This window comes from Centroberyx affinis, unplaced genomic scaffold (genome assembly GCF_046629955.1).
Source record: "Centroberyx affinis isolate AG114_WGS23_722 - 3 ecotype Tasmania unplaced genomic scaffold, CSIRO-AGI_Caff_v1 ptg002468l_1, whole genome shotgun sequence".
Lineage (NCBI taxonomy): Eukaryota > Metazoa > Chordata > Actinopteri > Beryciformes > Berycidae > Centroberyx > Centroberyx affinis.
Window position 1 is genome coordinate 2,749 of NW_027280701.1, and position 27,398 is coordinate 30,146.

At 41.5% G+C, this 27,398-nt stretch overlaps 3 protein-coding genes across 3 annotated transcripts; 1 reads left to right on the top strand and 2 right to left on the bottom strand.

Moving 5' to 3' along the window:
- Positions 1-1,457: 1,457 nt before the first annotated feature.
- mfhas1 (multifunctional ROCO family signaling regulator 1) lies at positions 1,458-4,813 on the bottom strand (the record flags this gene model as incomplete). Its single annotated transcript, XM_071533950.1, has 1 exon — positions 1,458-4,813. A coding segment is annotated over exon 1 (2,941 nt), but the record flags the coding sequence as incomplete, so codon positions are not given.
- Positions 4,814-7,514: 2,701 nt separating this feature from the next.
- ppp1r3b (protein phosphatase 1, regulatory subunit 3B) lies at positions 7,515-10,852 on the bottom strand. The gene is made up of 2 exons (XM_071533947.1): positions 10,400-10,852; positions 7,515-9,649 (listed from the first exon to the last, which is right to left on the bottom strand). The coding sequence occupies exons 1-2, from the start codon at positions 10,420-10,422 to the stop codon at positions 8,779-8,781; spliced, it is 894 nt and encodes a 297-aa protein (XP_071390048.1). The 5' UTR covers positions 10,423-10,852; the 3' UTR covers positions 7,515-8,778.
- A 3,981-nt stretch (positions 10,853-14,833) lies between these two features.
- Positions 14,834-23,245, top strand: lmbrd2b (LMBR1 domain containing 2b). The gene is made up of 18 exons (XM_071533949.1): positions 14,834-14,966; positions 15,897-16,098; positions 16,206-16,315; positions 16,862-16,960; positions 17,092-17,259; positions 18,323-18,533; positions 18,643-18,717; positions 18,824-18,937; positions 19,052-19,235; positions 19,898-20,079; positions 20,778-20,911; positions 21,012-21,117; positions 21,219-21,316; positions 21,466-21,569; positions 21,674-21,720; positions 21,967-22,084; positions 22,688-22,814; positions 22,907-23,245. Exons 2-18 carry the CDS (start codon positions 15,925-15,927, stop codon positions 22,968-22,970), a joined length of 2,115 nt encoding a protein of 704 aa, XP_071390050.1. The 5' UTR covers positions 14,834-14,966; positions 15,897-15,924; the 3' UTR covers positions 22,971-23,245.
- Positions 23,246-27,398: the final 4,153 nt, after the last annotated feature.

Sequence of the window (27,398 nt, forward strand, 5' to 3'; positions counted from 1 at the left end):
TAGTGTAATCATTGGTCCATGTCCTGGGCCAGAGTCAGGCAGCTGTTCCTGAAGCCCAAGCATGCCAGAAGAAAAGCTCTAAAAACCACTGCCTCATGTCTAATGATTCAAACCAGCAATGCTGCAGACATGAACTAATCCACAAAGACGGCCAAAGCCTCTCCGAGGCCTGGGCAGAGAGAGAGAGAGATGGAGTGATGGGGAGGGTAAGTGGAGCGAAACGTAACAAAGCAAGAATATGCTGTACTGTATATAGTCTAATCTGATGAAGGGAGATGAAACAAGGAAAAACGGGGATGACGCAATGGTGCACAACATTATGAAAAATAGGGGAGGGGGGAGTAAGGGAATACAGCTATCAAGCTGGTAGCTGGCGAACGACCAGCTGTCAATCATGTCCGTTACCAGGGCCACACCTACAACATGTCTGCTGGATTCTGATGCCTTTAACGCAACCAAACCACAGAGAATTTCAGCAGCACATTCAAACAGAAAAGTTTCAGTATCATCATGTCACCTCACCTTTTATGCTGTATTCAGCCTGAACAGATGCTTTGCTTTCAAACAAACAGCTAAACAAGGGTATAGAATCCTTGGCCAATAAAGAATTTCTGCTTCTAGTAGCAATATCACTCAGATATTTGGAGAGTAACATGACCAATTATTGTTTTTACCTGCAAGTACATGCTTTTTTGTGACAGCTTGAAGTCGTTACTTTGCTGACTCAAAGTTCAAAATGTACTAAAGCTGTTGGATTACTTTACATAAGAACTGACAATGTTTCTAGATGCAACTGGCATTATAAGAAACACTTTTCACAATTGAATAATCAAAATTCAGCAATCATATGTGTGGATATGTGTCTGAGGAACATTAAGCCCATACAGAAAATGACTTTGATGCAGGCTTATTGTTCTCAGTAGGCTGCTTCACATCTCATTGCATTACAGACCAGCTGACCCTTGTGTGCCGTCTGATCCACCGCCACTACATTCCAAGAAATAGAAGTAGGTTACGCTGCCATGACAACCTTGTCCATCACCACGTCAGGACTTGCCCCTGGTTTCAGCAGGAGTCGCAAACAGCGCAGAGCACAATCTCCTTTCCCGAGGTGGGCTTTGCCCCCTTAAGCCCTTTTCCCCTGAGCTAATGTCATCAGCAGCCACGCCACAGCCTTTGTTTGGCCCTCCATCCCCCACTAACTGAGGTTCCCAGCCTAATAAGTCATCCTCTGCATCCTTTATGAAGCCTAACCCTTGTTCTGAATTGGGATGTAATTTAATCTATTTAATAAATACTATTAAAATAATTTACTTTCAGAAATGTGATTTTGTCATTTTTTCTTATTACAGTGAAGTCATAAAAGGAAAGTAGGCAGGAATCATGGGGGGGGTCGAGGGAGAGTGAGAGAGACAGAGAGAGAGTGAACTGATAGATAGGGCTTAAAGACCGCTTACCTGGAAAGGCGTGTGGGTTGGGTGACCCTCGTTTGAGGCACTTGGAACACAGAATATGTACAGAGTAGTGGAGCCCAGGCCACTCCTGTAGCAGCACATTCAACTCTTCGACAAGTGGAGTAATGGCTTGCCATGCAGTCCAGATATTTGGCAGGGAAGCATGGCTGGAGATGGACAGGGTCTCTGCCTGCAGTTTGCCCCTCGAAGGCCGGCAGCTGATCACCACAGGGACTTTACCACGATAGGCAAAGATCTGATGCCGACCGTCCGACCTCTGAACCACATGGTTGTTTATCTGCACACTGAAGCGCGCAAACAGTCCAGGAGGGAAGAGGAAAGGGAAGCTGTACTCGATTTGCAGCTGCTCCACGGAGAAGAACTGACACAGAGACAAAGCGCTCCCGCTCGCCCAGGCCTCTGCATGGGGCTCTTCGTTGCTGACGTAGCTGGGGAACTTGTACCACGCCGTGGCCCCGTTTAGCGGTTTGCTGCGGGGTTTGTTGATGCAGTAGCAGATCCCCATCTTCTCCAGAAGCTCCATGATGAGATGAAGGTCCTGCTGGGTCTGGATGAGGGGTCTTAGGAGCAGGCGGATGACATTGGAGGGCAAAAGGCCATGCTGGAGAAAGCCCTCCACGTGGTGCTGCAGATGGGTAACCCTGAGGTTCTCTCCCTTCTCCCCCTCTATGACCAGACTCACCCTCCCCTTGTCCCCCCTCTCCCCCTCAGACAGAAGCCTGTCCAAAAGTGTCGATTCATCCCTCTGAAAGAAGACATTGAGAATTGCAATGAATCGTGGAAGATTGTGAAACACGTACTCCTTAAGAGTGAGACTGTCCTCAAAGTACAGTAGTTTCCCACTCTCGTGAAGGTAGGATAAGGCGCTCTGCAGACGGTCCTCTGTCAGCCCCGCCTGGAGGCCCAAACGGGCGGAGTCCCACCATGAGAGCCACAGGTCTTTGGGCTTAAAGTGCAACTCCTCAAGCATCTGCCAGGACTTGGGCAGCACGCGGTGGAGGTTGGGGAAGATGTCCCTGTGGTCTGCGACAGACATGAGCTTCTCCCTCAGCCTCTGGATGTTCCTTTGGCTCTCAGTGCAGCTGACACACAGGACAGGAGAGAGAATCTGCAGCCTGTGGTTGAGCATGTACTGCAGCTGGGCTTTCTTCCGTCTCAGGTTCTTGTCAGAGACGCTGTAGAAAAGGATGTGAGGGCTGGAGGTGCGGAGGTTGAAGCCCTGCTCCAACGCCTGGTCCACCTGCTGAGCGAGGCTCCTCAGGCACTGAGTGTCTCTCTTCTCCTGCAGGGCGATCTGTCTGTGAATGTCCAGACCCTTCTCCTCCACCTCCATGTCTCCACATAGGTCCGTGTGCGTGCCCACCAAGCACACCACAGCATGGGGTACTTTGGCACTGAGGAGGTGGAGGAAATACCCGACGTGGGCATAGAAGTTCTTCGGTGAATATGTTTTGAGATTCACAACAAGAATGTACAGAGCACCAGGGGAGAGAAAAAAAGGTTTGATGAGGTCATAGTTTTGCTTCCCTGACAAATCATACACTAGAAATGTAAGACTGCGCTCAGCGTCTGCTACCCAGTTAGTCACTTCAATTCCTTTGTTTCCCTGGATACCTGTAGCATCCTGCTGTTTGCTAACCACACTCTGCCTGAGCAGTGTTTTCCCAGCGTTTTTCATTCCCATCAAGACTAGCTTTAGCCTTGGCTTCACAGCAAGCTGGGAATGTGCAAGTTCCTTTTGATAGGCTGCGATGTAAGGAATCCCCTTCATGCAGACCTCATAAGGAGGCTGGATGAGGGGGTTGTCCTTAACCTTCCAAATGTTGACTTTGGAGAGCTTTCCAAAATGATCTGGAAGTATGGCTATTTGATTACCCTGTAAAACAAGCTCCTCCAGTTTCTCCAGCTCCACAATAGAATCTGGCAGATATGTAATGTTGTTATTGTCCAACCAAAGGTTTGCCAACTTGACCAGCTGCCCAATTTCCCCAGGAACAAAAGTCAGTTTATTCCTGCTCAGGTAAAGTTCCTCTAATCCTGTGATGCTTAAAATAACCTGGGGAAAGTTCTCAAAATCATTTGAGGACAAATTTATCATTTTCAGTCTTTGCAGATTGCCGAAGGAAGGAGGCAGCGCTGTGAGGTTGTTACCGTCCAGCATCAGGCTCTCGAGATTGTGCAGGTGACAGAAGGTGTCAGGTAACGTGGAAATGTGAAGACTACTGAGCCAAAAGATTTTTAGGGACTGCAGCTTCATAATGTCTCCCGGTAGGGTCTCAAACTTATTCCCAGAGCAGTCGAGCTCCTCCAGGTCGCCGAGGGCAAGAATCTCAGGGGGGAAATGGTTTAGCTTGTTGTGATCCGCATCCAGCGTGCGCAGCCACTTGAGGTTCGAGAAGGACCTGGGGAAATCACGCAGGTCATTGAAGCTGATGTCCAGCTCCTCCAAAACCTGAAGCGCTCCGATTTGAGACGGCAGATACTGGATTTTGTTATGACTGATGCATAGTTTTTTCAGCCCCTTCAGCTGACCTACATCCTCGGAGAAGCTCCTCAGGCAGTTGTGGCTCATGTCGAGCTCCACAAGCTGGCCCAGCTCAAAAACCACACAGGGAACCGCTACGAACTTGTTCCTGCGGAGGACAAGGATGCGCAGGTTATTGAGGGTGGCTCCCAGACCCTCTGGCAGCTCCTGGAGGGAGTTGTTGCCCAGGTTGAGCACCTCTATCTCGCTTATGTCTTCGGGTAGTATGATCTTCTGGTTGTTTTTGGAGCAGAGGGTGAGCTGGCGCAGGTTGCTCCGCAGCTTCCTGGACCGGAGGGCAGCATCCCTCCACAACCTGGCCGTCTTGAGGTTGTTCTCCTTGTCCTCCATGGTGTTGCAGCCCGACCCCTCCTCCTTGTTTTCATTGAGAGTTTTCATCAATTGCACTGAGCGGGCAGCGTGGTGGACGGTGTCCTTCGTCAATTAGCGCTCTCGGCGGCAACACAACCTTCATCAGAGCTATATTCCACAAGAAAGGCAAAAGGATGACCAGCTCGAGCCGAGAAATGAGCGAGCTTTTCAATCGTATCAGGACGACTGGACCTGGCCGCGGCGGCGCTCCACGCATCCTTTTCTCCTGCGCCACACACACACACCACACAATAAAAAAAACAAAACCGACCGCAATTACAGCTCCAATATTAATCCCAGAAGGGTAGACCTGTGCCGCCGGTGCGTTTTCTTATCCGGAGCCATCCTCGTCGCCAGAATAGTAGTCCTCTGAATCACGCTCGCTGGCTTTTCTCTTGTGTTTTTTTTTTCGCTGTCGAGCCGCAGCTCTTTCAGCTGTCTGTGTTCCTGGCGATGGGAAATGGCAATGGAGCAGCAGCGACGCCCGTCCACACTGCGTCAGATTTCTGAACCCACCTTCCTTCCTGCTTCCTTCCTGGTGTGTGGATGGGAGGGGGGGGGGGGGAGAAGGGAAAGTGATTGTCCTCGCCCGTGCAAATTGAATGAAACCATAAAAAAAAATATGCATTAATGTAATATCTATATAAAAAGACGACTCGTATCGACAGACATTTCTAACCCAAGTATCTTGAATATTACATATCTAAACAACATGGCTACGTGCATGTGCTCTGCTGAAAAGTTACACGAGATACATTTGTGATCATGACATGAAGCGTCAGCCTACATGATAAAAGAGTAAAGTGCCAGGCCAAGCAAACAATCAGTGTGATTGCACGTATAAACCTAATTTGCCTGTTATCTTGCACACTGACCGACATGCATGTGGACAGACAGAGGGAGGACTCTGGCGCCATCTAATGGACATGATGCGTACAGAGCTCTTGCATGTGAGGCCTCAGTACTCAGCACTACATTTACTCCCAGTCAAGAGATGAATTCACATTAACTACATTTTTGTGGCCTTTTTTTTATCAAATGTGTTATCATGTGGGTCTCTTGGTAGAGCAGGAATAAAATCTCAAAAGCCAAGTTAAGTCTATTTGTTTTCTCCAAGGTCCCAGAATCAGCTGGTATCTGTTGTGGTTTTAAAGTGGCTTTATCAGTGCAGATAGCTGTAGGCGTACTATAAAATATAATTATTTGTAGCCTACTTTACTTGGCCTTAGTAAAAGGAACAGATGATGTTTTTTATTATCTTGGCATTTTTCCAGCAGTAAGGAACCATTGCAGAATGAATGTAAAGATACCTGTTGGCTCTTCTCCCACTTTCGACGTGCAGGAGTGCAGCAAGTGTGTTACATAACTGAACTTGGGGGTATCTGCAGAACAAACAAAAACACGGGACAGCCAGAGACGAGTGAAGGACAGTTCAAATCCAGGTTAATCTGATATTGTCCCATTTGAGTCCTATATTCACAGGGGCGTACAAGTAGAGACGTGGGAGTCATACATTGCAAGCTTGAATAGTGAGGACTTATGGTGCTTATTGTATAACAACAGGATAACTGATGCATTTTGGAGAATATATATCCCTGTTGAAAAAGAACATAACATTAAAAAAATGATTCAAAGTCCATACAAAAGATGACGAAGATGTATCTGAAACCATAACAAATAAAATATGTTGCTGTCCATCTGTAGAAATACTCATGCAGCTCAACAAGGGTGTCATGATGGTATTGCTGAGGTGCTGGTGGTGTGGCACCCTTGTACCCAAGGTGCCTATCCAAGGTGCATCAACCTTAGACTTTAGGCATGGAGAAACAGGCCATGCTCCAATCATGGCCAACAGTGTTGCAGGAAAGGGCAAGATGGCTGAACCTGACCAACCTGTCAGACTAGGACAAGGAGGATGCCACCATGCAGAGGAGGTACAAGGCTACCAATAAGGAAAGAAAAGACTTAACAGCTCTATTTCCCCAAGGAAGGCAATATCATGCCACATGCAGAAGTTTTCAGATGGCTCCTCTACAGTGGGGTCCATCAGCAAGGGACATGAGGAGTGTCCCTTGCTGATGCAGAACTAGTCACAGACTAGTTTCCACCCTCTGTACAGAATGCTGAGGTGCAACAACAGTCACCGACTCTTCCTGTATCATCATCCACAACAGCATCAGCTTAGGGAGGTTGCTGAGACCTATGTGGGAATGTCTGGGTGTGTGTCATTCTTCTTCCTTTCTCTCTACAGCCTTAGTCAGCAAGGAGAGCCTGAGCACTGGTGAGTCACAACTCCAACCTGTAGACCTGTAGACACCACAGTGAAACGTCAACATGTCGACATGCGAATTAGTCAATTTCCCGACTTCATATCTTCTAATTTCACAGAGATATACGTCATCTGTGACTCAGTCATTTTCCAATGTAATATATCTTTAAATATGTCAGTATCTCAAGATGTGAATCTGTCAATTTCCATATTTTAAATATCACTGTGAAATGTCAGTATGTGACTTAGTCAATTTCCCAGTTACATAATTTTGATTTATTCCATCTTTAAATTGGCATTATTACCTTTTTACTGTGTTGCATCTTATGCTGTTGATGGACCCCCCCCACACACACACACACACACACACACACACACACAAACCTGAAGAAAGAGCTTGAAAAGAGTCATTAGAATCCATTTTTAAGCACTCAAATGAATATACTATCAATCTATTCTTACAAAATTAATTCTCAATGAGTTTTCAGTTATCAGGATGGGTGCAGTCACTGAGCTTTACAATGGCACATGCCGGCACTAATGAATCACCAGTCAAAACTTCAAGTCATGGCTTGTTCGAGGATAACTCTTCCTGGGTTTTACATTCCTCTCTGAATCAGCGTGAGTTGATCCACTCATTGTCATCCAAGGAAGGAATATATTCATCTCTATAGTCACTCATAACTGTACTGTACTGTATCTTTAGGTTTACCAGTCATTTCGTTGTGCTTTTTTTTTCCCCTTTGCCAACTGGGCCGCTAATCTTCAAATTTCCAGGTTCTGCAGGATGTCGAGAAACCCTGTTAATGTATGACAGCTTGCAAACTGCACAAGCTACCAAACTGTGAACATGAAATACATATTGCCCTATTGACTGCAGGGAACTGCCACATATTAAAACATTTTTTAAAACCATCATGTCTTCACCAATACACACAAAACATTTTTTTTCAAGCATACAGTTAGGGAAATTCAAATCCATTTCTTTATTGACCAACAACATAATTTATGCACTTACTTTTTAATATTTTTTTATATTCCAGTCCCAAACACCCATTTTCAGATGCATCAAATGAAAGCAAAGGCCTTACAACTGAAAACTACACACAAACGAAATGCAAGCAATGGTTTAAAAAACAATTCGTCTTAAAAATTATTAAAAGATTACCAATGTTTTTCTTTAACAGTAAACCAGAGTGATTGACAAAAATGTAGTGTCATAAATGTGCAAAACAGACCAGAGAACTTATAATCTAGTGTGCAAAACGGACCAGTGTGTCAACATGTAATATAGGGGGTAAAACCTGTAAGAACACGCAGTCAAACACTGAAAGTGGCATGAGTCCATAATCAATATCCTAGCTAAATCCATAATACACCACAAAGATTCAACCTGCTTACTAAAGACCACCCATCCTCTGCAGTCTATGTATCTTTTAGCTTTATATACCAATTTACTATGCACCCTGTATGAGTGTATCAGTGCATCAGCATACAGCAGTTAAGGTCAAAATGTTCTAGCAAGTATACCTTTTTAAATAACTTGTCATCAGAACACATTATTCGCAACTGGCCCCAACGGATATTCTGTTGAATATTCATGACATCGACCGATGCCATGACCACATTTTCTCACCCTTTTATATTTAAGGTCACATTACATTGTGAAAGAGAAATGGGTAATGACTGCAGCTTTGTAATGTTGAGCAACTGTCTGAACCAACACGCCTTGTGAAATATCAAAGCATTATCTCCGGGTGAGGCTGTGTGGCACTGTCTGTAGAGCAGCCACATTTTAACCCTACTTCTGCTGTGGCACCTCTTATAGCCATTTATGATTTCCTCATTGCTGAAGAAAAGAAAACACAAGGAGAGCAGAGTACCCACTTAAAAAAACAGCAGTCATCTCCCCTCGGTTCAGCTAATATTTTGTCTGGTGACCATAGTCAGAAATCATACTAACATAATGACATTTGATATTTCAGAAACACAGATGCCCCATTCTCACAGCAATACCTGAAAAATTATTTGAAGTTTAAAAAACAAACAAACAAAAAACCCCCACTAAAAATAGACATGAACTTGTGCAATTTCTATTTCACACCTTGAGAGTAGCTTCCTTGCAGTTCAGAACATGTTCAGTAGTATGGGCCAATATTCTCATATCCTGCATAACTTGGCCAATCGGGGAAGAGCCCATGGGAACATGTGGGGCTCCCATAGCGGTCAAAGTGAATTCCTACTTCAAAGGAGTGTCTCTGCTGCTCCATTCTCCTCCGGGACGACCAGACGATCCTGTAGTTCTTCCCGTGGTTGCTGTCCCAGTACATGTGGCCGTCGACTTCATAACAGATGGCGAACTCGATGTGCTCGTGTGGCCCCAATTGATCGGGCAGTACAACCTCAAAGGAGAAAGTGTCATTGGAGGAGCCTGGATATGTGTCCTTCACATACAGGCATGCCACATCTTCGTGGCTTTTCCAGGTGTCAAAGGTCACCCGCACCTTCACGGACTTCTCAAAGGACCTATTTTTGACTTTAATGGTTCCTGCCATTGCCTTTTCTCTCAGTAAGCAGTGCTCCAGGCAGACAAAGTTGTTCTCCAGGCGCTGGCGGAACTGCAGGTAATCTGAGGAAGGCTGGGTGAAATCCAGCACCAATTTGTCCTCCTCGGCTGATGTGAGTGAAGAGTTGAGCATCTGTTGGATGTTTAAGGGAATACCTATTGGATCATTAAATTGAGAGAAAACCTTCACCTTGGTTAAGGACAGGCCTTTGTGGTCCGCAAAAGACACCTGCTTTTTGGATTTTTTATTCTCTTTATCCGGAGATCCTCCATCCTTTGACTCAATCTGATCGACACAATGCGAGTGTTCAAACCTCAGGCAGGAGTTTAGACGGGGTTTGCAAGGTTTAGGAGTCTTTCTGTAGCCAAACTCCTCTTTGGACAAGTAGAAAGGTATCGCCAGATCAATCGACATGGTGGACTCAGGAAACAAGCCGAGTAGACTAAAGAGAAGAAGAGGAATGTTAACAGGTGATGAACCGGGCAAACAAATCCTTTCACACACACATATTTGAAAATAAGCTGGTGAATTGCAGTGCCTTAAAAGTCTGAATGAAACTGTATTATGACACTTCTAACTCAGTGAAACTACCTTATTTCAACCTGCTTTTACTAACTGAATGCTTGTAGATTGCCACAAGTAGCCCTGTAGTCTAATGCAGTGGTTCTCAACGTGGGGTCCGCGGACCACCAGGGGTCCAGGGGGTCCCCAGCAAATTAATGAATTGTTAAACTTCAGCATTATTTCATTTACAAGAAGTTAACACAATTAGAGGATGCAGACGAATGAGTATTTTGATCATAGTTTCACTGTTATCTCTCTACCTACAATATGGATAGTCGTGGAATTCTTGACAAAATCATATCTAACAACACAAATATTCTCAGATTTGGGTTCAAGAGACAAAATCTCATCAAACTGACATCCGTGACTGTAATGTGGGCTAAATTTGGAGTCCTTGATATGAAAAAGGTTGAGGATTATTGGGCTAAGGTGTGCACAGTGGTCCACGCTGTGATAGCCTACTCGGTTACCAATAACGTTACCTTGCTTGACTTCTGAAATGTCACCTAGGTTTCCAATTTGCAGAAATGAAGTATGAGAAAAAGAAATTCAGCCCATATCTCTAGCACACATATTTCTATAAGCAGTCATACACTTTTCGGCGCCCACCGTCTTGTATCGGACTTACCTTGAACAGCTGCTTTCAAACATTTAAGTGTTTCCCTTTTTGTTGCAACGCTGAACGTCTAGCCTGAGATCATGGCGATTTAGTAGCACGCGCGACTCTGTTCTGTAGTTTTGAAGAGCCACTAAAACATCTGTGCGAAAGTTCTGCTCGCGAGCTACTTCCACAGATTCTTACTTGGAGCAAACGTTTGTCTCTTGGCCTCAAAGCTCACACACGGTTCACGTGAACACGTATCGCCAGCCAATCAGAGCGAGCCCTGGAGGAGTGATCGACTGGTGCGGGCTCGTGCCACCTTTATTTCATTCAGCTGGGCCTTTACATTGTGGGGGCGAAAGTCTCCCCCCGGGTGCGTGGTACTAACCCCCACAGGGAAGGTTGTATGAATTATTAATTCACTCTCTCTTTTCATACATATTTTTCCATTCATTTATTTGTCTCGTTGTGCTCTACTGCTGTAGGTTTGCACACCTGATTCATGCCTATATTTTGGCATTTTACGTTATGCGCTCACATTTAAAATTCCATTCTAGTGTCGTAGCCTTGTTGGTTCCATAATGTTTAATGTCCCTCATTTGCGCTATTCTTTTTTATGCTCTATTTTTCTTTGCTGCATTTCCCCACAGGGATCATTAAAGTTTCACCCTGCCTTTATTTTTATCTTATCTTTTGTGCTGATAAATATGATCCAATTACATGACTGATATCAAACTAATATTTATATTAAAATATAACTAAAATATATCTGTTCAATTTGACTATACTAAGTAGCCTAATACACAGCAAAAAATGACCACATTAACATGCCATAGGCTTAGTTTCATTCAATTTTAAAATCTTTTTGAAAGTGGAAAGGGAGATAATTCCACTTGTTTACGATGCAGTTTCACATGTTTGTTTTTGGGACACGAGTGTCAATATATTGAAACCAGGAAGGCAGATCAGTCCACAAGGAGAACTGTCAAGAAAACGTCAAGGAAATTATCGTTGATTTGTATTGGAAAGAAGTGCAACTAGTTCAACTACTTCATGTATTCAATAGATTTAAGAAAAAGAAGATTTCAGGACTCAGAAGGCTAGATTAAATTAGGCAACTTATATAATGGACAGTTCATTTCTATCAAATATCAACAGACTGACCAGCATTAGGGACAAAAATCCCACGAATGCCACTAAAATGTGAGAAGGGGTAGAAGCTCTCAGGAAGAGAATTTGAAATGAGCCTTTAAAAAAAACCCAGGAAACAGAAGCTGAAGCTAAATTCAAGACATGTGACTTATAAAGAAAATACAAAATAAAAAAAAAATAAAAAAAAACATGTTTAGGTTATGCATCCTCTCATTATAGCTATTAACTCATCAAATACTCTGGTCTAAAGAATAGTTTAAGCCTTTAAAATATTTAGGACTGTGTTGCAAACATTGATAGTGTGATAATAACTTCATGGATAAATTATTTTATTGTTATGGTGTGGGATAGCACTTGCACTAGCATTCATTGAAAAGGTGATTAAATGGACACATGAAAAAAGGATACCAGTTGATTTTCAGAAAAGAAGAAGATGATTTTCCCATTCAAAGGGTGAATACCATGAAAGTAAGCCTGGTTAGAACAGGCCTATAGCATCTCATTAATCATTTAAAACGTGGTTACAGGTTGCATTTCACAATCTAATTGAACCAAGTGTGTCCCCCCCTCACCTTTGAAATAATGGGAGGCTACATCAATATGGTGACAATGTGTGATGGTGGAAATAAAAGAAGAAGCAATGATGAAATACAGTTGCAGTAAAACCAGTTTCATCACCATACTTGCTGTAACTCAGTGGGATCTGATCACCGTTTTTGAAATCTGGCATTAAAACAGAAGTTTTTTTACACATAGTTGTTACAGTAATTTACTCTTCTGAGAGCATTTAAAGGATGAATGGAAGAAATGATTCATGATACAAATTATAGACATTTTTTGGGGGGAGTGGATTTTTTGGAACCATTATATAGGGTGTGGCGTTTGGGTGCATTGCCTCCACCATAAACTGTAATGCTGCAAACATTTCATAACTGAAATATTTCAGAGCCAATCACGTTCAGTTGTTTGTTTTCAAGTTTATGTAAGAGGGCAGGGTCCTGTAAATATTGATGTAGTAGGCTAGTAAATAAACGGGTGGATAAACTATGACCTCCAGTGTTGTTTTTCTAATGACGATCACTGGTCATTAGAAAATCAACCACTCATATAAACAAAAATAAATATGTACACTATGAACTCAATACAAACATCTATTATAAAGCTTTATGTCAGTACGTTTTCTTGAAAACTACATGCATAAGAATAAAAAAAATAAAAAAAGACAGGAGAAAACAGACCAAAACAATCAACACTTGAGGTAGATTCCTTCTGTGTTCAGGAGGAAACACCCAGACACACCCACACACACAGGTATAACTATTCCTTAATTGTGCTGTTACTGAGCAGCTATGTATACACTGGCCCAAACAGCCTCAAGATGTCACTGTTATCCATATGTGTTTACTTGCACAAATTGAGTGAACAGACAACAATGTTAAATGTTGAAGAAATCCTGATAGCATACTGTGTGGCATAAAGCGGCTGGGGAAAAAATAAGCAGGGATATACAACAATATATGTAAAGCCAAGTCTATTAAAAGCACAAAACTGCATTGCATCTAGTGCACACAGACCATATTTCAAAATAAGAGCGATACATGGAGAAATGTTCAATACTGCTGAAATGTGATTTGTATGTTCTCTATAGCTTCAGCACATACACTTGTGCATAAAACATCCCTTCCAAGAATAAATGTTAAGGAAATGGAAAAACATCACAGTATTTGTGGGACTGTGGGAGGTGAGTGATGTGTTGTGATCAGTTGCGGTGTAATTTCTTTCATAGTTTATTGTGTTAAGATAAGGCAGTTGCTTATAGCGTTTGAGAGAAGAATCCAAGTATCCCAACACAGGGGTAGGTTGAACCAAAATAAGAAGTGTTTTCTGGCTATAATTTTGAAATGACAATATAGTGACAGTAAGAGCACTGTTTCATATATTCACAAGATCCCAAGGTACAAGTGGATCCCTTTGGTACAGATTCTAAACTGTTCCCTCTCCTCCGAAACTCATGATTACTAACTTTATTTATCCACAAGGGGAACCTGAGGTAGCCACCCTGCACACAACATATAGAGATTCAGGACACCAAACAGCAAACGTAAATACACAGAATGTAAAAAGTGTGCCAACGTACCCCGCTGTCCCCTACTTTGTGCAATGAGGAGCAAGGAGCTGAGTCTAACAGTGAACAGTTGGTACGATATATGACACGGATAGATAGATATAATGTAGCATATGTCACAATAAATTACAACACAGCATCAAACAGTGCAATTACCTTCCGGCTTTTTTGGCCTGTAATGAACCTGCTGGCAATGCGGAACAGTTATGAAATAACCTGGGGTTTGGCAGGCTGGTAATGTAAATATTTGTTCAGGGACAAACCTACTGCATGATTAAGTTCAAGAGGAGAATGACCAGGCTTATGATAAGTTACACCTGCGGCCTCTGATAAGGACTGTATCCCTGTCAGCACTACAGTAGGTTCTGGGACCCGAAAATAGACTCACTGCTAAACTCAGTCTGGCTGCCTTCGCCCAAATCAGCTTGGCTGCTGATAAATGTAATAGTAACATAAAAAAACGCTTTCTTATCTGAGTGAAACATTAATCGCAGATTGATCAAACCTGCACATGTCATCTGTCAATCTCCACTGTCAATTCTCAAATAAAAGCAAAAATGTCCACTGACCCCCACTCCAAAAAATACCCTATCTGTCTATCTGAATCTATCTATCTATCTGAATTGGATGGTATGACAAATACTGCCATTATTTTCACTTTTTATGTTTTGTAATAATAATAAAAAAGGCAAATATTGCAATTTTGCAAGCAACAATCATTAAAAAAAATCTACATTCATTAAATGGAGTGATGTGAAGCCCTACTTTCAAATTTTCAAGACAGCCCTTTTTAGTTATTTTTATGATCCAATACCGTAATTTATAAATTATTAACAAAGCTCAGAGGACTTTTATCTTTTGTAACACATTTTTAATTTATGCAGTTTAATGCCCCTTTGCATGTGTTTGATATCTATTGTGTTGTATTTAATATTTGTTTTATTATTGAAAGATTGCTTATTGAGATATTTTTGTAATTTATTACAGCTTATAATAGATTTTTGAGAAATAAAATGAAGGCAACATGACCATTTTACTTCTAGCTATATGTAGCATGCTGTCTTTCACCAAGCAGCTGATTTATCATGAGACTACACAAGTACTGCGCATGCGTCGAACATTCCTCAGTCTGCCTGGATATGACGTCATTGTCTGCTCCTGCGATCTGCCTCCTACTAGAAAACCAGGATGTGACTGCTGCCTAGCAAGCCAGGAAACTGATGCATTTTATGGTAAACAGAGTGGAAATAACAATATCATCTGAAGATTATCAGACTTTTTGCTTTCCCCTGAAAGGTGTGATAACAAAAAACGACGGTAAGAGTCAACACGTCAGCAATGCCTCTGTTATTACTACTAATAATTTGCTTGGTAATGCGAACCAACGTTAAGTTAGCTGTAATGTTAGCTTCTTGACAGGTTATCTGGGCGTAGACTATCTGTCCCCTGAGACAGACCAACATTATGTTATTTGAATGAATAATGTGTTGTTAAGGCATTAATTTAATGTACTGGTGTAGACCTGTACATACACTGCTAAGTTAACCTGGTTGGTTTGGCTGTCTATCCATCTGCCAGCTGCTGCCCAGTCTTATTGCTGTCGTCACGTTTGATAAAACAAAAGCACAGCACCGCTACTTCTCTTTATTGGGGCGTTACTTTACCCGTTATGTCACACAATTAAACACATTAAACAGGAATTTAAATTGTTATGGCCTGTGGCAAGAAATACATTATCGCTTATTGTCACTGCATGCTGGACTCCTCCCTTGTCTCGTCTCTTATCTCGTCCAAAATTCTTGTTTTGGTTTCTCCTTGTTCTTGCTAGCCAGCCACTGCAACTGTTTGTTGCGAGATTGCTCCTACTCCTCAATCTCCCCCTCACTGATTTGTGATTTGTAAACAAAATCCTGTTTTGTTAATGACAGTGTTATAACAATGCAAGCATTATGCTTTTTCATTTACTTTGAAACTACGTTGTGGCCCAAAGGAATAGCACAAAAGAGCCTTTCAGGGTGTACAGGTCAGCATGCCTTTGTTGCAGAGCCTCATGTCCTTGGTAATTGTGTGAGAGCTCATTATTATCCCAAGCTGCAGTAATTGAGTGAAGAATAGGAATGTGTTTGTGTCAATTGCTCCAATCACCACTGCAGTTCTTTTTCAGAGGTGGCAGTCGTGAAACTTTTACAGAGAAAAACAAATCTGTGTGAAATGGGTTCAGTCTAATATCACATGTCTCCATTGCAGGTTAGGCTGTTGAGAGGAGCGCAGCGGGATGAGCGGGGCCGCACTGGGCATCGAGATAGTGGTGGTGTTTTTCCTGGCACTGTTCCTGCTGCATCGCTATGGGGACTTCCGGAAGCAGCAACGCATGGTGCTGTTCGGCACGCTGCTGGCCTGGTACCTGTGCTTCCTCATCGTCTTTATCTTGCCGCTGGATGTCAGCACGGTCAGTACAGGCTGCAGACAGCAGAGGCCCTTCTCTCACATTCTGACGTCTCTTCAAGAACACTTAAACAGTGTGTGTGTGTGTGTGTGTGTGTGCTCTTCCTACAGACCATCTACAAACAGTGCAAGGTAGATCATGAGCATGCATCTGTTCCCACTGTCAACCCCTTACCTTCCAATCAAACAACAGGAAACTCGTCTGTCACACCCACTAAAAGGTGAGCATGTGATATGTAGTAAAGATTGGCAGGGTGCAGTAACTGAGATCACATACATATTATATTGCTATTGCATCCTCTTTTTATTGCAAATAGGTTTCAGTGGCTGTAAAGTTTCTCAGATACCAGGGAAGAGAAAATGCAAGCACGTTTGAAGCGTGTTATTTGAACTCTGGAGTCTTTACGCCTTTATTTCAGTTTGTTTGGTCAGATAAGAACAATGGCATTTGAATTTGGGTGGCGGCGCCAAATAACCGCACCAAGATGCCTGAAAATTTGGGTCTCAGTCCTCTTCCTAGAGAACTGTGGTGCAGTTTGTTAGGAGAAAGAATGGAATTACAACCGACTACAGAAAACAACCCAAAACTCAAGGGGTTATGGGTAAAAGGAGACTCATATTCAGCTGTTTCTTCATGTGTTCTTAACTGGTATGAACACCAGAGAAGTAAGAGAAGTAAATTACAGCAGAGATTGCAGACAAGTTCATAATTCTAAAGTTACAGGGACTGGAATCAGATTTGTTTTGACACCCCTTCTCTATAATAGTCCACCAAAGCCATGCTACAAGCCATGGAGCTACATTCCAGATGGGATTATGCCTGTGTTCTGGAGAGTGGTGTACTGGACATCCCAGTGTCTGACATGGTCAGTATTGCTATTATTATTATTATTATTATGCCCTAGACACCTCTACGATATGTTGTTATATTTAGTTTAGAAATCATTACCCTAGTCTAGTTGATTTCTTAATTGTACTGAATGACTTGTCTCCTCAGGCTGCTGCTGCCTTTCATGCAGTCATACGCCCGCTCTGGCGGCTTCTCCATCACTGGGAAAATTAAAACGGCACTGATCGAGAACGCAATATATTATGGAACCTACTTGCTCATCTTCGGCTCTCTGCTAATATACGTGGCCATTCACCCTGAGTGGCATCTCTCCTGGTGAGTGCACTATGTGGAACATCTTAGTCTGGGCGAATGTTGATTTTTACAAATAGAGGCTTAGCAGTCAGAAATCTCCGACTGGATCTGGATGATTAGACAAAGTTTTATAGCGTTGAATATTCCATGATTATGTTAATACAGATAGAAGATAATACACCTATTGGTCAGAAAGTATAAGGTCATATGAACAAGACCGGACAAACAATGATAATTATAATTCTAGCGCTTTAACGAGATGTGTAATAAGAGGTGACCACCTTCTTCTAGAAGACCACTTGGTCAGTGTTATCTATGAGATTTGGGCATTTGCACATTCCAAGTTCACAGTTCTGTGAGAAACATCTAGAGAAATATTGTTACTTTAGAGTTTAATCTTATCATGGTGAAGCAGATTCAGTATTCTGGAGTTTTAGGCACTTGAGGTGTAAATATGTGTCAAAGGTTACATATTAAATGAGCATATAGGAATGTTGCTTAGCATAGGTACTTTTCTATTTCTTCCTCGACAATGCAAAAACTTTATAACTAACACTGAATAGTCTGATTGGGTAGATATGTTTCCAAATTACAAACCATCTTGTCTCTAATTCAAAACTGAGTTGTATCTTGAGAAGAGTCCTCAACAAACTACTAGTTAACTGGCCAGCAGGCTCATTTAGCAAAGTAGTTGAGGTTCATTTTAACATATAGCTTATGGTCACTGGCCATGTAACAGAGTGCTAATCAGATGTGTTAACAACAAGACAGTGATAGTGGTGATAGTGACATTATCTTATCACAAAATCAATCATGATGATGAGTTATGAAATGATCAGTTCCTAGTCTAAAACAGCACAGAAATTAACCGTGTTCATTCAATACTTCCTAAATTCTGAAATACAATCGTCTGTTCTCAGCCATTAATACAAGAGCTGTTGCCCTCCAATATGGCCACCAGAGGGTGTGTTACCTCACCCGACAGCCCTCGACTACCTTCCACAGAGGGCAGAATCTAAACTATGAGGAAAAAGGAAATACTTCCCCATTTTATATGACAGCAGTACGGTTTGGTCCGCCTCAGGTACGAGCTCCAGACCATCGGCATCACAGCAGCCAACACCTGGGGTCTTTTCCTGCTGGTGCTGCTGCTTGGTTACGGACTGGTGGAAATCCCCCGCTCCTACTGGAACGCGTCAAGGCGCGGACACCTGCTCATCAAGACGTACTTCAAGGCGGCCAAGCTGATGACGGAGAAGGCCGACGCCGAGGAGAACTTGGAGGACGTCATGGAGGTGGGGAGTGGGACGTTATTGTAATGTAATGTACTGTAAGTTTAGTACATGAAACATTTTTCTCGTGGAATGAAGTTGAGCCTTTGTCCTTATGTCCGTACTGCTGTAGGAGGTGAGAAAAGTCAGTGAATCCATCAAGTACAATCACCCACTGAGGAAGTACATCGATACCATTCTCAGAAAAGTAAGTGGAATGCAGCAGCACTAAAAGCCTTAAGTGTCATCGATCATGTATGATAGATAGATACCAGACAGATTGATCTGATCATAGTCTGGACTTTCCTCCATAGTGTCCAGTGGATTACCAAGAGAAGATGGGCCGGAACATGGACGACTATGAGGACTTTGACGACAAACAAAACACCTACCCCAGTGAGAAGAGCCTGGTGAAGCTTCATAAACAGGTGAGAGGAACCAATTATTCATCCTCTTCATCACCTGTATATGACGGTCAGCCCGTTTTCCCTGTAAGCTCCAGTTGTCTGTTGTATAATGGTTGTGTGTGTTTGTGTGTCCAGGTGATCTACGCAGTGCAGAGACACAACAGGACACGCGTCCAGTGGCAGATCCTCCTGCAGCAGGCCATCCACTTGGAGGACGTGGCCAAGAACGAGGCCAGCTCCACCCACCAGTTCGTCCACAGCTTCCCCTCCTCGGAGCCTCCCGGCTGGTTCAGCAGATACCTGTACACGCCGACTGTGGGTGGGTGCAAGCGCAGGGATCTCTGTCAGATCTATAAATATCTATTGTATCATCTATATAGAAACATTAATACATGTCTACACATAAACATACTTTTCCTACCTACAGTATATTAATAGCTATAAAAAAAATCATAATCCACAGCCTACCTGTCAAAAATCTGCAGTTAGAAAATGAGGTTCTCTGAAATAGTCTGAAATACATTTTCATGCAATGCCGACAGAACTTAATGACAACTGTTTTTCACAAAAGCCATCCTTAGTTATGTACGTACTTTGATGGATCAGTTAAGTTCAACTCATTCCATTGATATTTAAAAGCATTTTCATTGTAATATTGCAATGGTAATAAGTGACAACTGTGCAAAAAATTAATAAACTATCTTTAAATATAACTAACTTGTTTCTTAGTGAATGAAATAATAAAAATGATTAAAAAAGAACAAGTAGGAATGTTCCTTTTTAAAATTGCGCTATCACTGCTATAGAAAGGTCCTTAATTGTGAAATGGGAGGTGAAAAGTGTTACAGGGGGAACTCAGCCAGGCTGGATGCCAGACTGGCTGAAAACAGGATAAAAGCTCAGTCGTCCTTTGGTGACATCTAGAAGCAGTGAAAGGCCATTGCCATGCCGTCATTCCCGTGTTTCTGTCCGACTGCACAGAGTGGTACTGGGAGTGCTTCCTGAAGCAGTGGTTTTACCGGCTGCTGTCTGTGGTCCTGACCCTGTTCAGCGTGGCCGTGGTTTGGTCTGAGTGCACCTTCTTCAGCACCCAGCCCGTCCTCTCTCTGTTCGCTGTGTTCATCCAGCTCGCCGAAAGAGACTACAACTACCTGTACATTGAGGTGAGACAGACACCAGCACGTGTATGGAGAGAGGCTAGTGCCAGCAGAGATTATATATACATACATCTAAAAGAGCTTAATCTGCATTGAGAAACCTGAGTCTGAATTGGGAAAATTGAATTTGAAATTGCAGTTAAATGTGAAATTCAGTAATAATCACAATCAATTTCAAGCCTTTTTTTTTTTAAATTAATTTATTCAACAAATCATTTTTTTTTTATTCCAGCAGTTCAATATGAGCATGACGAATTTAAATGTATGCAATTCAAATACAGTCTGTGCTGGCACTAATCTCTTTCCATAAAAATGTCCTACACTGAAGTATTGATTTCCTTGTTTACTAATGGTGTGGTATCTGTTGGCTGGCAAAATAGTCCGGGAAGCTGCTTTGATTTATTCAATAATTCAGTGTTTGTAATATAGTTTTTAGCTTTGTTGTCGTTGGAGTATACCCATTTTAAATCAAGCAACATTTTTGTTGATACTGGACTTGAAATCCAAATATTTAAGTATTCACTTTCTAGTGAATTCAATTATAGATAAATTATACTGTTCCTCATTTTGCTGAAGATCCCCTGGAACCCCATCAAGGACTGCTGGGGATCCCCGGGCCCCAGTTTCAGAACCACAGCTGTTAAGGGATTTCCAGCTTGTGTCACTAGTTGTCCTCACCCAGTGGTATCCCCTCTCTCCACCAGATGGCGTGCTTCATCACCATCTTCTTCCTGTGCACCTGTGTTTACTCCACCGTGTTCCGCATTCGGGTTTTCAACTACTACTACCTTGCCTCTCACCACCAAACCGACGCTTACAGCCTCCAGTTCAGCGGCATGTAAGGGATGGGATGTCAGGGTGTGGTTTTTTTTTTTGGTGTACACACTAAGGATGTTTTTACAGATTGTGTAACTTCTTGTCTTTCCCTCAATCTCCAGGTTGTTCTGCCGTTTAACCCCTCCTCTGTGTCTGAACTTCCTGGGTTTGATCCACATGGACTCTGCAATCTCCCACCAGAAGAAGGAGCCGACTGCCTACACCTCTGTAAATCACATAATATAAAATAAAATACAGCAAACAGCATATAGCACTTCTGGTCTTTGAAAAAAAAAAAAAGTCTAACCTGTCTATTTTTTTCTGTACAGATCATGGGATCAATGCGTGTCCTCTCATTTATTGCTAATGGATTCTATATCTACTACCCCATGCTGATAGTCATCCTGTGTATCGCTACCTACTTCAGGTGAGTCAAGTTTTAAACACCAAGTCTGCTGAATACACACGGAAAGAAATGTTTGCAGGCTGTCAACGTTTTTCCCCTCATTGACACATTTTATTAGAATTAATATACAGTAAATTGTAGATGTAGGTTGTAATGAAGTCTTTCCTCAGCTTGGGGACCCGCTGCCTGAACCTGCTGGGCTTCCAGCAGTTCATGGGCGACAGTGAAATGACCTCTGACCTGATCGATGAGGGCAAGGAGCTGATCCGAAGAGGTAAGTCCTAGAGAAAGCAGATACCGGTCACAGCAATGCAAAGTAGGAAGATAGTCTGTTTAACTGTAAATTTGCATTCAGGGAATATCCTTTGTATTTTGCAGAGAAAAGAAAAAGGCAAAGGATTGAAGATGGCGAGAACAGACGAAGAGTGAGTATCCAAGCGTCTTTCATCTTCCAACACAACATACATGAAAGGAGCCCAGTGCCGGGTAAAACCGAAATTGAAATTCACTCACAGTTGTTGTGCAAAATAGAAGAATTTGCTTTCGGTTTCGGTTGCAAACCTTGAGGTGGTGATAAAATACGAGAGTTGGACTCCTGGTAGAATGCCAGTGTGTTTCTTTCAAAGCAGTGCAGTAATGTGCCTGTAATGAGGCTGCTGTCTGTGTTGCAGGAGTGGAAGGAGCGCTACGGCAATCCCAGGGACGACTACGCCGCCAGGAACAGGAGCACTCACGCTGAAATGAAGGAGACCAGCTATTCTGATACTGTGAACCCCAACACTAACCGACGTGAGTCAATCACAAACACATATTACTACAAGGGAATGATTGCATTTGAATTACTAGTGTATTGGTCACCACACAGTCGAAGTGTGTGTGTGTGTGTTTATAACTATGAATATGTCCCATGAGAGGCAGAAGAAGCAAGTAGGATGAGTATAAGAGATGAAGCAGAAGCCCCTTTGGTCAAGGAACAGTCTTTTTTTCTTGACTCATCAAAAAACCCTATAGCAAGATCAAATAATGTGAGAGGAGAAAAAAAGATTATGATGGACATATACTGTATGTATAATGTATTTGGAGGAATGAAACCAGGGATTTTGAGGTTGTCTTTGTCTGTATTACAAGATGCAATAATTACAAATGATGTAGACACAAGCTGTTATTATTGTAGTTTTAGTTTCATGGGGAGAAAGTGTGCTTGAATTATAGGGGGTGCAATGATCACTTTTTGGAAAGTGATACAACATTCATTGATATTTCACATTGACCTCAACAGTTACTATTAGTCATTAACTGTAGGTTTGTGAATCAAGGGTCTATTACTACTTCTAAATCCATGTGTTTTGTAGTCAAACAGTCAAATGAAATCTCTTATTGATTGTTCAACAGAGGCAAAATATTCTCGGAGCGGGAGTCGATCAGAGAGAGACTGCATCGAGCTGCTCCAGGACGCAGAGCCGTTAGACTTCAACGCTGATAGTCTGACAGACGACCCTCTTGAGGCGGACTCCGGCAGGTAAAGATGATGTTTGCCCTCTGCATTCATAACAAAAATGTACAGTAGGTGTGTGTTAGTTAGTTTCAGTCCTGTCCGCCTCCGTTCTGCAGGCACACAGGAGGAAGGTACCTCTCCATGTCCTCGTCCCGGAGCCGAATCTTCGACGACGTCTGACGGGGGAAGACGAAAGAGAGAGGGAGGAGAGGGAGGAGAGGGAGGACCTGGAACGCACATGTATATTTTACTCTCCACACACCCGCCCGCCTCGCAGGGAAGACCACGGCAGGAAGAGATGCTCGAGCAGCCTCTGTGAATGTAGCACATCACCTCTCACATCATCTCACGTTACACTGTTGTACAGCTTCCCCTCGTCTCCCAGGACGCACGCTCACGGGAAAACTGGGAAAAAAAAATCGTGGACTTTGACGTTGATTTTGAAGCCTGGAAAATTAAACATTTACAATTTTTTTTTTTTTTGGGGGGGGGGGGGGGATATGTGTGATTGAAATCATGTATCATGGAAATTTGTTCATAAACACCTGACTGATTGCGTACCTTTTTCATGTCAAGCTCGGCTGCAGGTAGATACTCGATATCATTGAATATTGTGATATTTAGTGAATATTGCGATATTTCACACGATATCGAATATGTCTTTTTAATTGAAGTGGGTTCCCTTTTCCACAATCGGCCCGTTTTTCTGGAAATAGCAGGAATGAGCAAATGGCCGTTGTTTTCTCCAATGCTTGAATAGTAAGATCAAATTTCTAGGATGTTAATAATAATAATTATTATTATTATAGCCTAGAAATTTGATGTAATTTGGAAGAAATAAAATAAAATAACCCCCAAAACAAAACCTGGGGAAAAAAAACTAATAATACAATAATATCGTATATCGCAATATTTTTGGTGGGACAGTATCGCAATATAAAATTGTGGATATTTTTAAATAAGCTATTCAAAGAACTACCATATGAACACATGTAACATGAATGTAGACCCTGATAAACGTTGGTCATAGAAATTACGCTACATTTAATGGGACAAATGCGTTCAGCAAATATGTGTAGATCACCCAAAGGTTTTCTCTTCACAGATCAGTCGGACATCTGTGCGCCCTCTTTGTTCACGCTGCATGTCATGATTGGCAGAAGTCACAGTTCAGACTTCATCAACACATTTATTGGCTTCATCGTTTGAGCTGTCATGGTATGCACACGAATGTCTGCTTAAGAAATCCATATATCTCTACAACAGGTGCATGTATGAAATGTAGTTGATAATGGGCTTCAGATAAGTTTGATGAGCGGTTTAATGAAGGTCCTTGGAAGTACATTTTATTTGTTTTTTTATGTTCTGTCCTCATTTGTAATGTTGTGGATTTATTTAACTGTGTCTCCTCATAATAGATATAATAGTTCCAATCAGTTAGTGTTGCCAGTCATTTATAGATCTGATTCATAGATGATCGATTGCTCGGGTCTGATGATAAAAACCGCTGCTGTAAAAAAACGAATATGGAAGAGAACACACAGCTCACAGTTTCATGTGCTGCTAATGTAGTCCATCTTCACTTCATCAGATTTGAAGTACTCATGCATAACTTCAGTTTTTCTTACATCATGTATGAAGGTCAGATTTGCATAAAATATTTGAATTAAGTGGAGTGAGATTTGATCCCACATTGCTGTTACTGTAATTTGGATAGTGTAGGTGTACAAATTTATTCAGAAAATGATTACGACGGTCTCTGTGTTTATTTAAAAATCAAAAATGTTGTTTTGGTTTTGGTTTTTTTTGTCTTACCAGTTGTGTATATGGTATTTAAAGGTAAAAATGAAGTCTATTTGGTCCGAATTGTGCCATGTTTCTTTTAAACTACCATACAAATTTTCACCTCCATGTGAAAGTGGCAGATTTTCACCATTTGTATCTTCTCACACAAACAGGAATTATGAAAAGTGACCTTTAAATAGCTTTTGCATTGAAAAGTCTCCACTCAAGAGATCCTGCTGGCAGGCACAGCCGAGCATCAGGTCAGTCAACGAGTTTCTGAAACATTACATTCTCAAAATATGCTTCACTGTGTCCAGAAGGTTGGATTTTCACGCTGTCAAGGGGAAGAAATGATTATTTATGAGGGTCTCAGAGTAACATTGGTTCATACTCTTACTGGCATGTACACTGAATATGTTTAACTACCTATATGTCATCTGCTGAGTCTTTCCCAGCAAGCCAGAGATCCTGATCTGTCCATGTCTTTGTCACTGATACACTCTTGTATATATTGTTATATTTTGATATATTTTTGTATTATATGGGCTTAATAATAATAATATACAGAAAATGTCAGATGTGACTTTCTATTATTATCTTTCACCGCCTGTTAACAGTTAATCACACTGTATAGTTATTTCTGTCTTAGTCGCCTATTCCCTCCAAACAGCACTACAAACCTTTAGTGTGCTCAGATTGTCTGATCATACTGGTGATTCTGGTGATGAAGTATTTTGAGTTTGGTTGTATGTTCTAATATAGCTTCTGGATATTTATTGTGTTTCATCGTCTCAGCACATTCTTCGATTCTGGAAATAGAGAGTAGGTCTGATTTGTCAATCCCTATAAGTCCTGTGTTTTAGTGTATTAATAAGATACAAGATAATGTATGGTTTACTATGCCAGTGTTGTGTAATTAAATAAAACTTATTAAAAATATTATGTTCTGTATTTTTTTTTTTGTCCTAAGGTGGAATTAGCCAGAAATATTGTAAATATTGTTCAGCGTTTTCTGGTGATCCACTGTGCCAAAATGTAGACTTTGAAAATAACTACACATTGAAAATCATTATTGTTAATATTTTCATTTGTTGTCCTCTGGGTCCAGAAATGCCTGTGGATGAGTATTACTGTGTGTAGGTGTTTACTTCTTTTTGCCCAAATTAAATCAAATTTAAAAAAAAAAGCTGCATCCTCTTTTAAGGCATTATGGAACAAACTTTCAGGAAAAATGAAAAAGCAACATGTAAAGCAAATCAAGTAAGTAAATCATTTTTAGTGCTTTTTTAAGGTACATTTCATTGTAGCACTGGAGGGATGATTAAGAAGCAGAAAATGTCTACGAAATATCTCAATACAGAAAAAGATCCCATAGCAGTCTGGGGTATAACACCTGTCAGTTAAGTTTTAAGGCCCTATAAACAAAAGAATAGCCTTGACATAGAATAACAAATCATTGGATTAGAAATAAACTATATGATTCATCCCCAATTCCATTAACTCAAGGACAGTGAGAGAGCCTTGCCATTGAATAGCCTGTTTTTGTAGCTAGTAGCTTTTATTTGCTAAAACAGATATATATATATATTTGATTAGACCTCAAAAAAGGTCAGACAGTAAGCATAGCGTTACTCATGTTACTGAAATGTAATGACGCATGGTTTTTTGCTGACGAACAGAACTGAAAGCCCTACAAAGGCAATTTAACGTTCAGGAGCAACACAAGACTGCCCATGATTCATAGCCGGTGTTTCGGCTACTGCTGACTAGCGCGAGCTCTTTTCTTTCAGGCTCTTTAGCAAGGACTGAGGAGCCAATCGCGGAAGAGAACTTCGCATATCCATGGAAACCGTGGAACGCTCGGGGAAGGCAAAGGCGGACGTCGTTGTTGTTTCCTACTGTTGACTGTCTGTTGACTTCAATTTTAAACTCACACTACTGTTTGAACTATTCAAGGTAAGTTCACAGTGGACGAATTATATCCGACAGAAGGCATTTTAGATTATTTTTGGGAAAAAGGTACATGATATTTGGTATTGATATTAACCTGTTTGATGGTCAAGCCAAACCTACCCGCTTCCATAAAGCTAACGTTAACCTGCTTTCAACCATGATACATTTATCATTCTGACAGTTTGTTGATACATTCTCTCAGATCCCATTTATTGCTTGATACTTGTTGTCACTGATTGTTTGATACTTTTATCTTAACAATTTCATTCCACTTGTTATAAATACTATGATGTTGTTTAAAATAGGCCTACATAAAGTAAATGAGTCTAGTGCAGTTGCAATGCCCCAAATGACATTGTTTGTGGCGTTATTAAAGATCTATCCATATTTCACAGATTTTGGTTCAGACATAGACCAAAGCAGAATGATTGTAAACAAATATATCTCCTCAATATCTCCCAGTCTTTCCTGTCTCTCTCTACTGTATCTATCAAATACAAGCAAAACATAGAGCCTCTTGAATCATGATCTATCCTAAAAGAAAATGGCATTCAAATGCACTTATAGCAATTCTGCTGCTATTGTAACAAATAAAGACAAATCTTTTTCATAAAGTTGCAGCTTGAAATATCACATATCATTGCATGGATGTTGTTATCACTGTGAAATTTGCTGTGTGTCAAAAACTTGTATACGAAGCGTTCTCCTACAGCTTTTGATCCCTGACTGCTTTAAATCTTAAACTGAGGAAAACGGAATTGACATTCAATTTTACTGTTCAGATCCATAGTGCCTTATCCCAATCTAATACTGTTTGTTTTTCTCGTTAGTCTTTTAATAACAAATGTACTTCATCATGCAGGTTCAGTG

Bases quoted from the DNA above. Each gene is read 5' to 3' on its own strand.
- ppp1r3b (XM_071533947.1), bottom strand. From the start codon at position 10,422: ATGTTTGAAAGCAGCTGTTCAAG. The intron at 9,650-10,399 runs GTAAGTCCGATA...TCTTCTCTTTAG, and splicing joins TTTGAAAGCAGCTGTTCAAG to TCTACTCGGCTTGTTTCCTG.
- lmbrd2b (XM_071533949.1), top strand. From the start codon at position 15,925: ATGAGCGGGGCCGCACTGGGCATCGAGATAGTGGTGGTGTTTTTCCTG. The intron at 16,099-16,205 runs GTCAGTACAGGC...CTCTTCCTACAG, and splicing joins TGCCGCTGGATGTCAGCACG to ACCATCTACAAACAGTGCAA. The intron at 16,316-16,861 runs GTGAGCATGTGA...TCTCTATAATAG, and splicing joins TCTGTCACACCCACTAAAAG to TCCACCAAAGCCATGCTACA.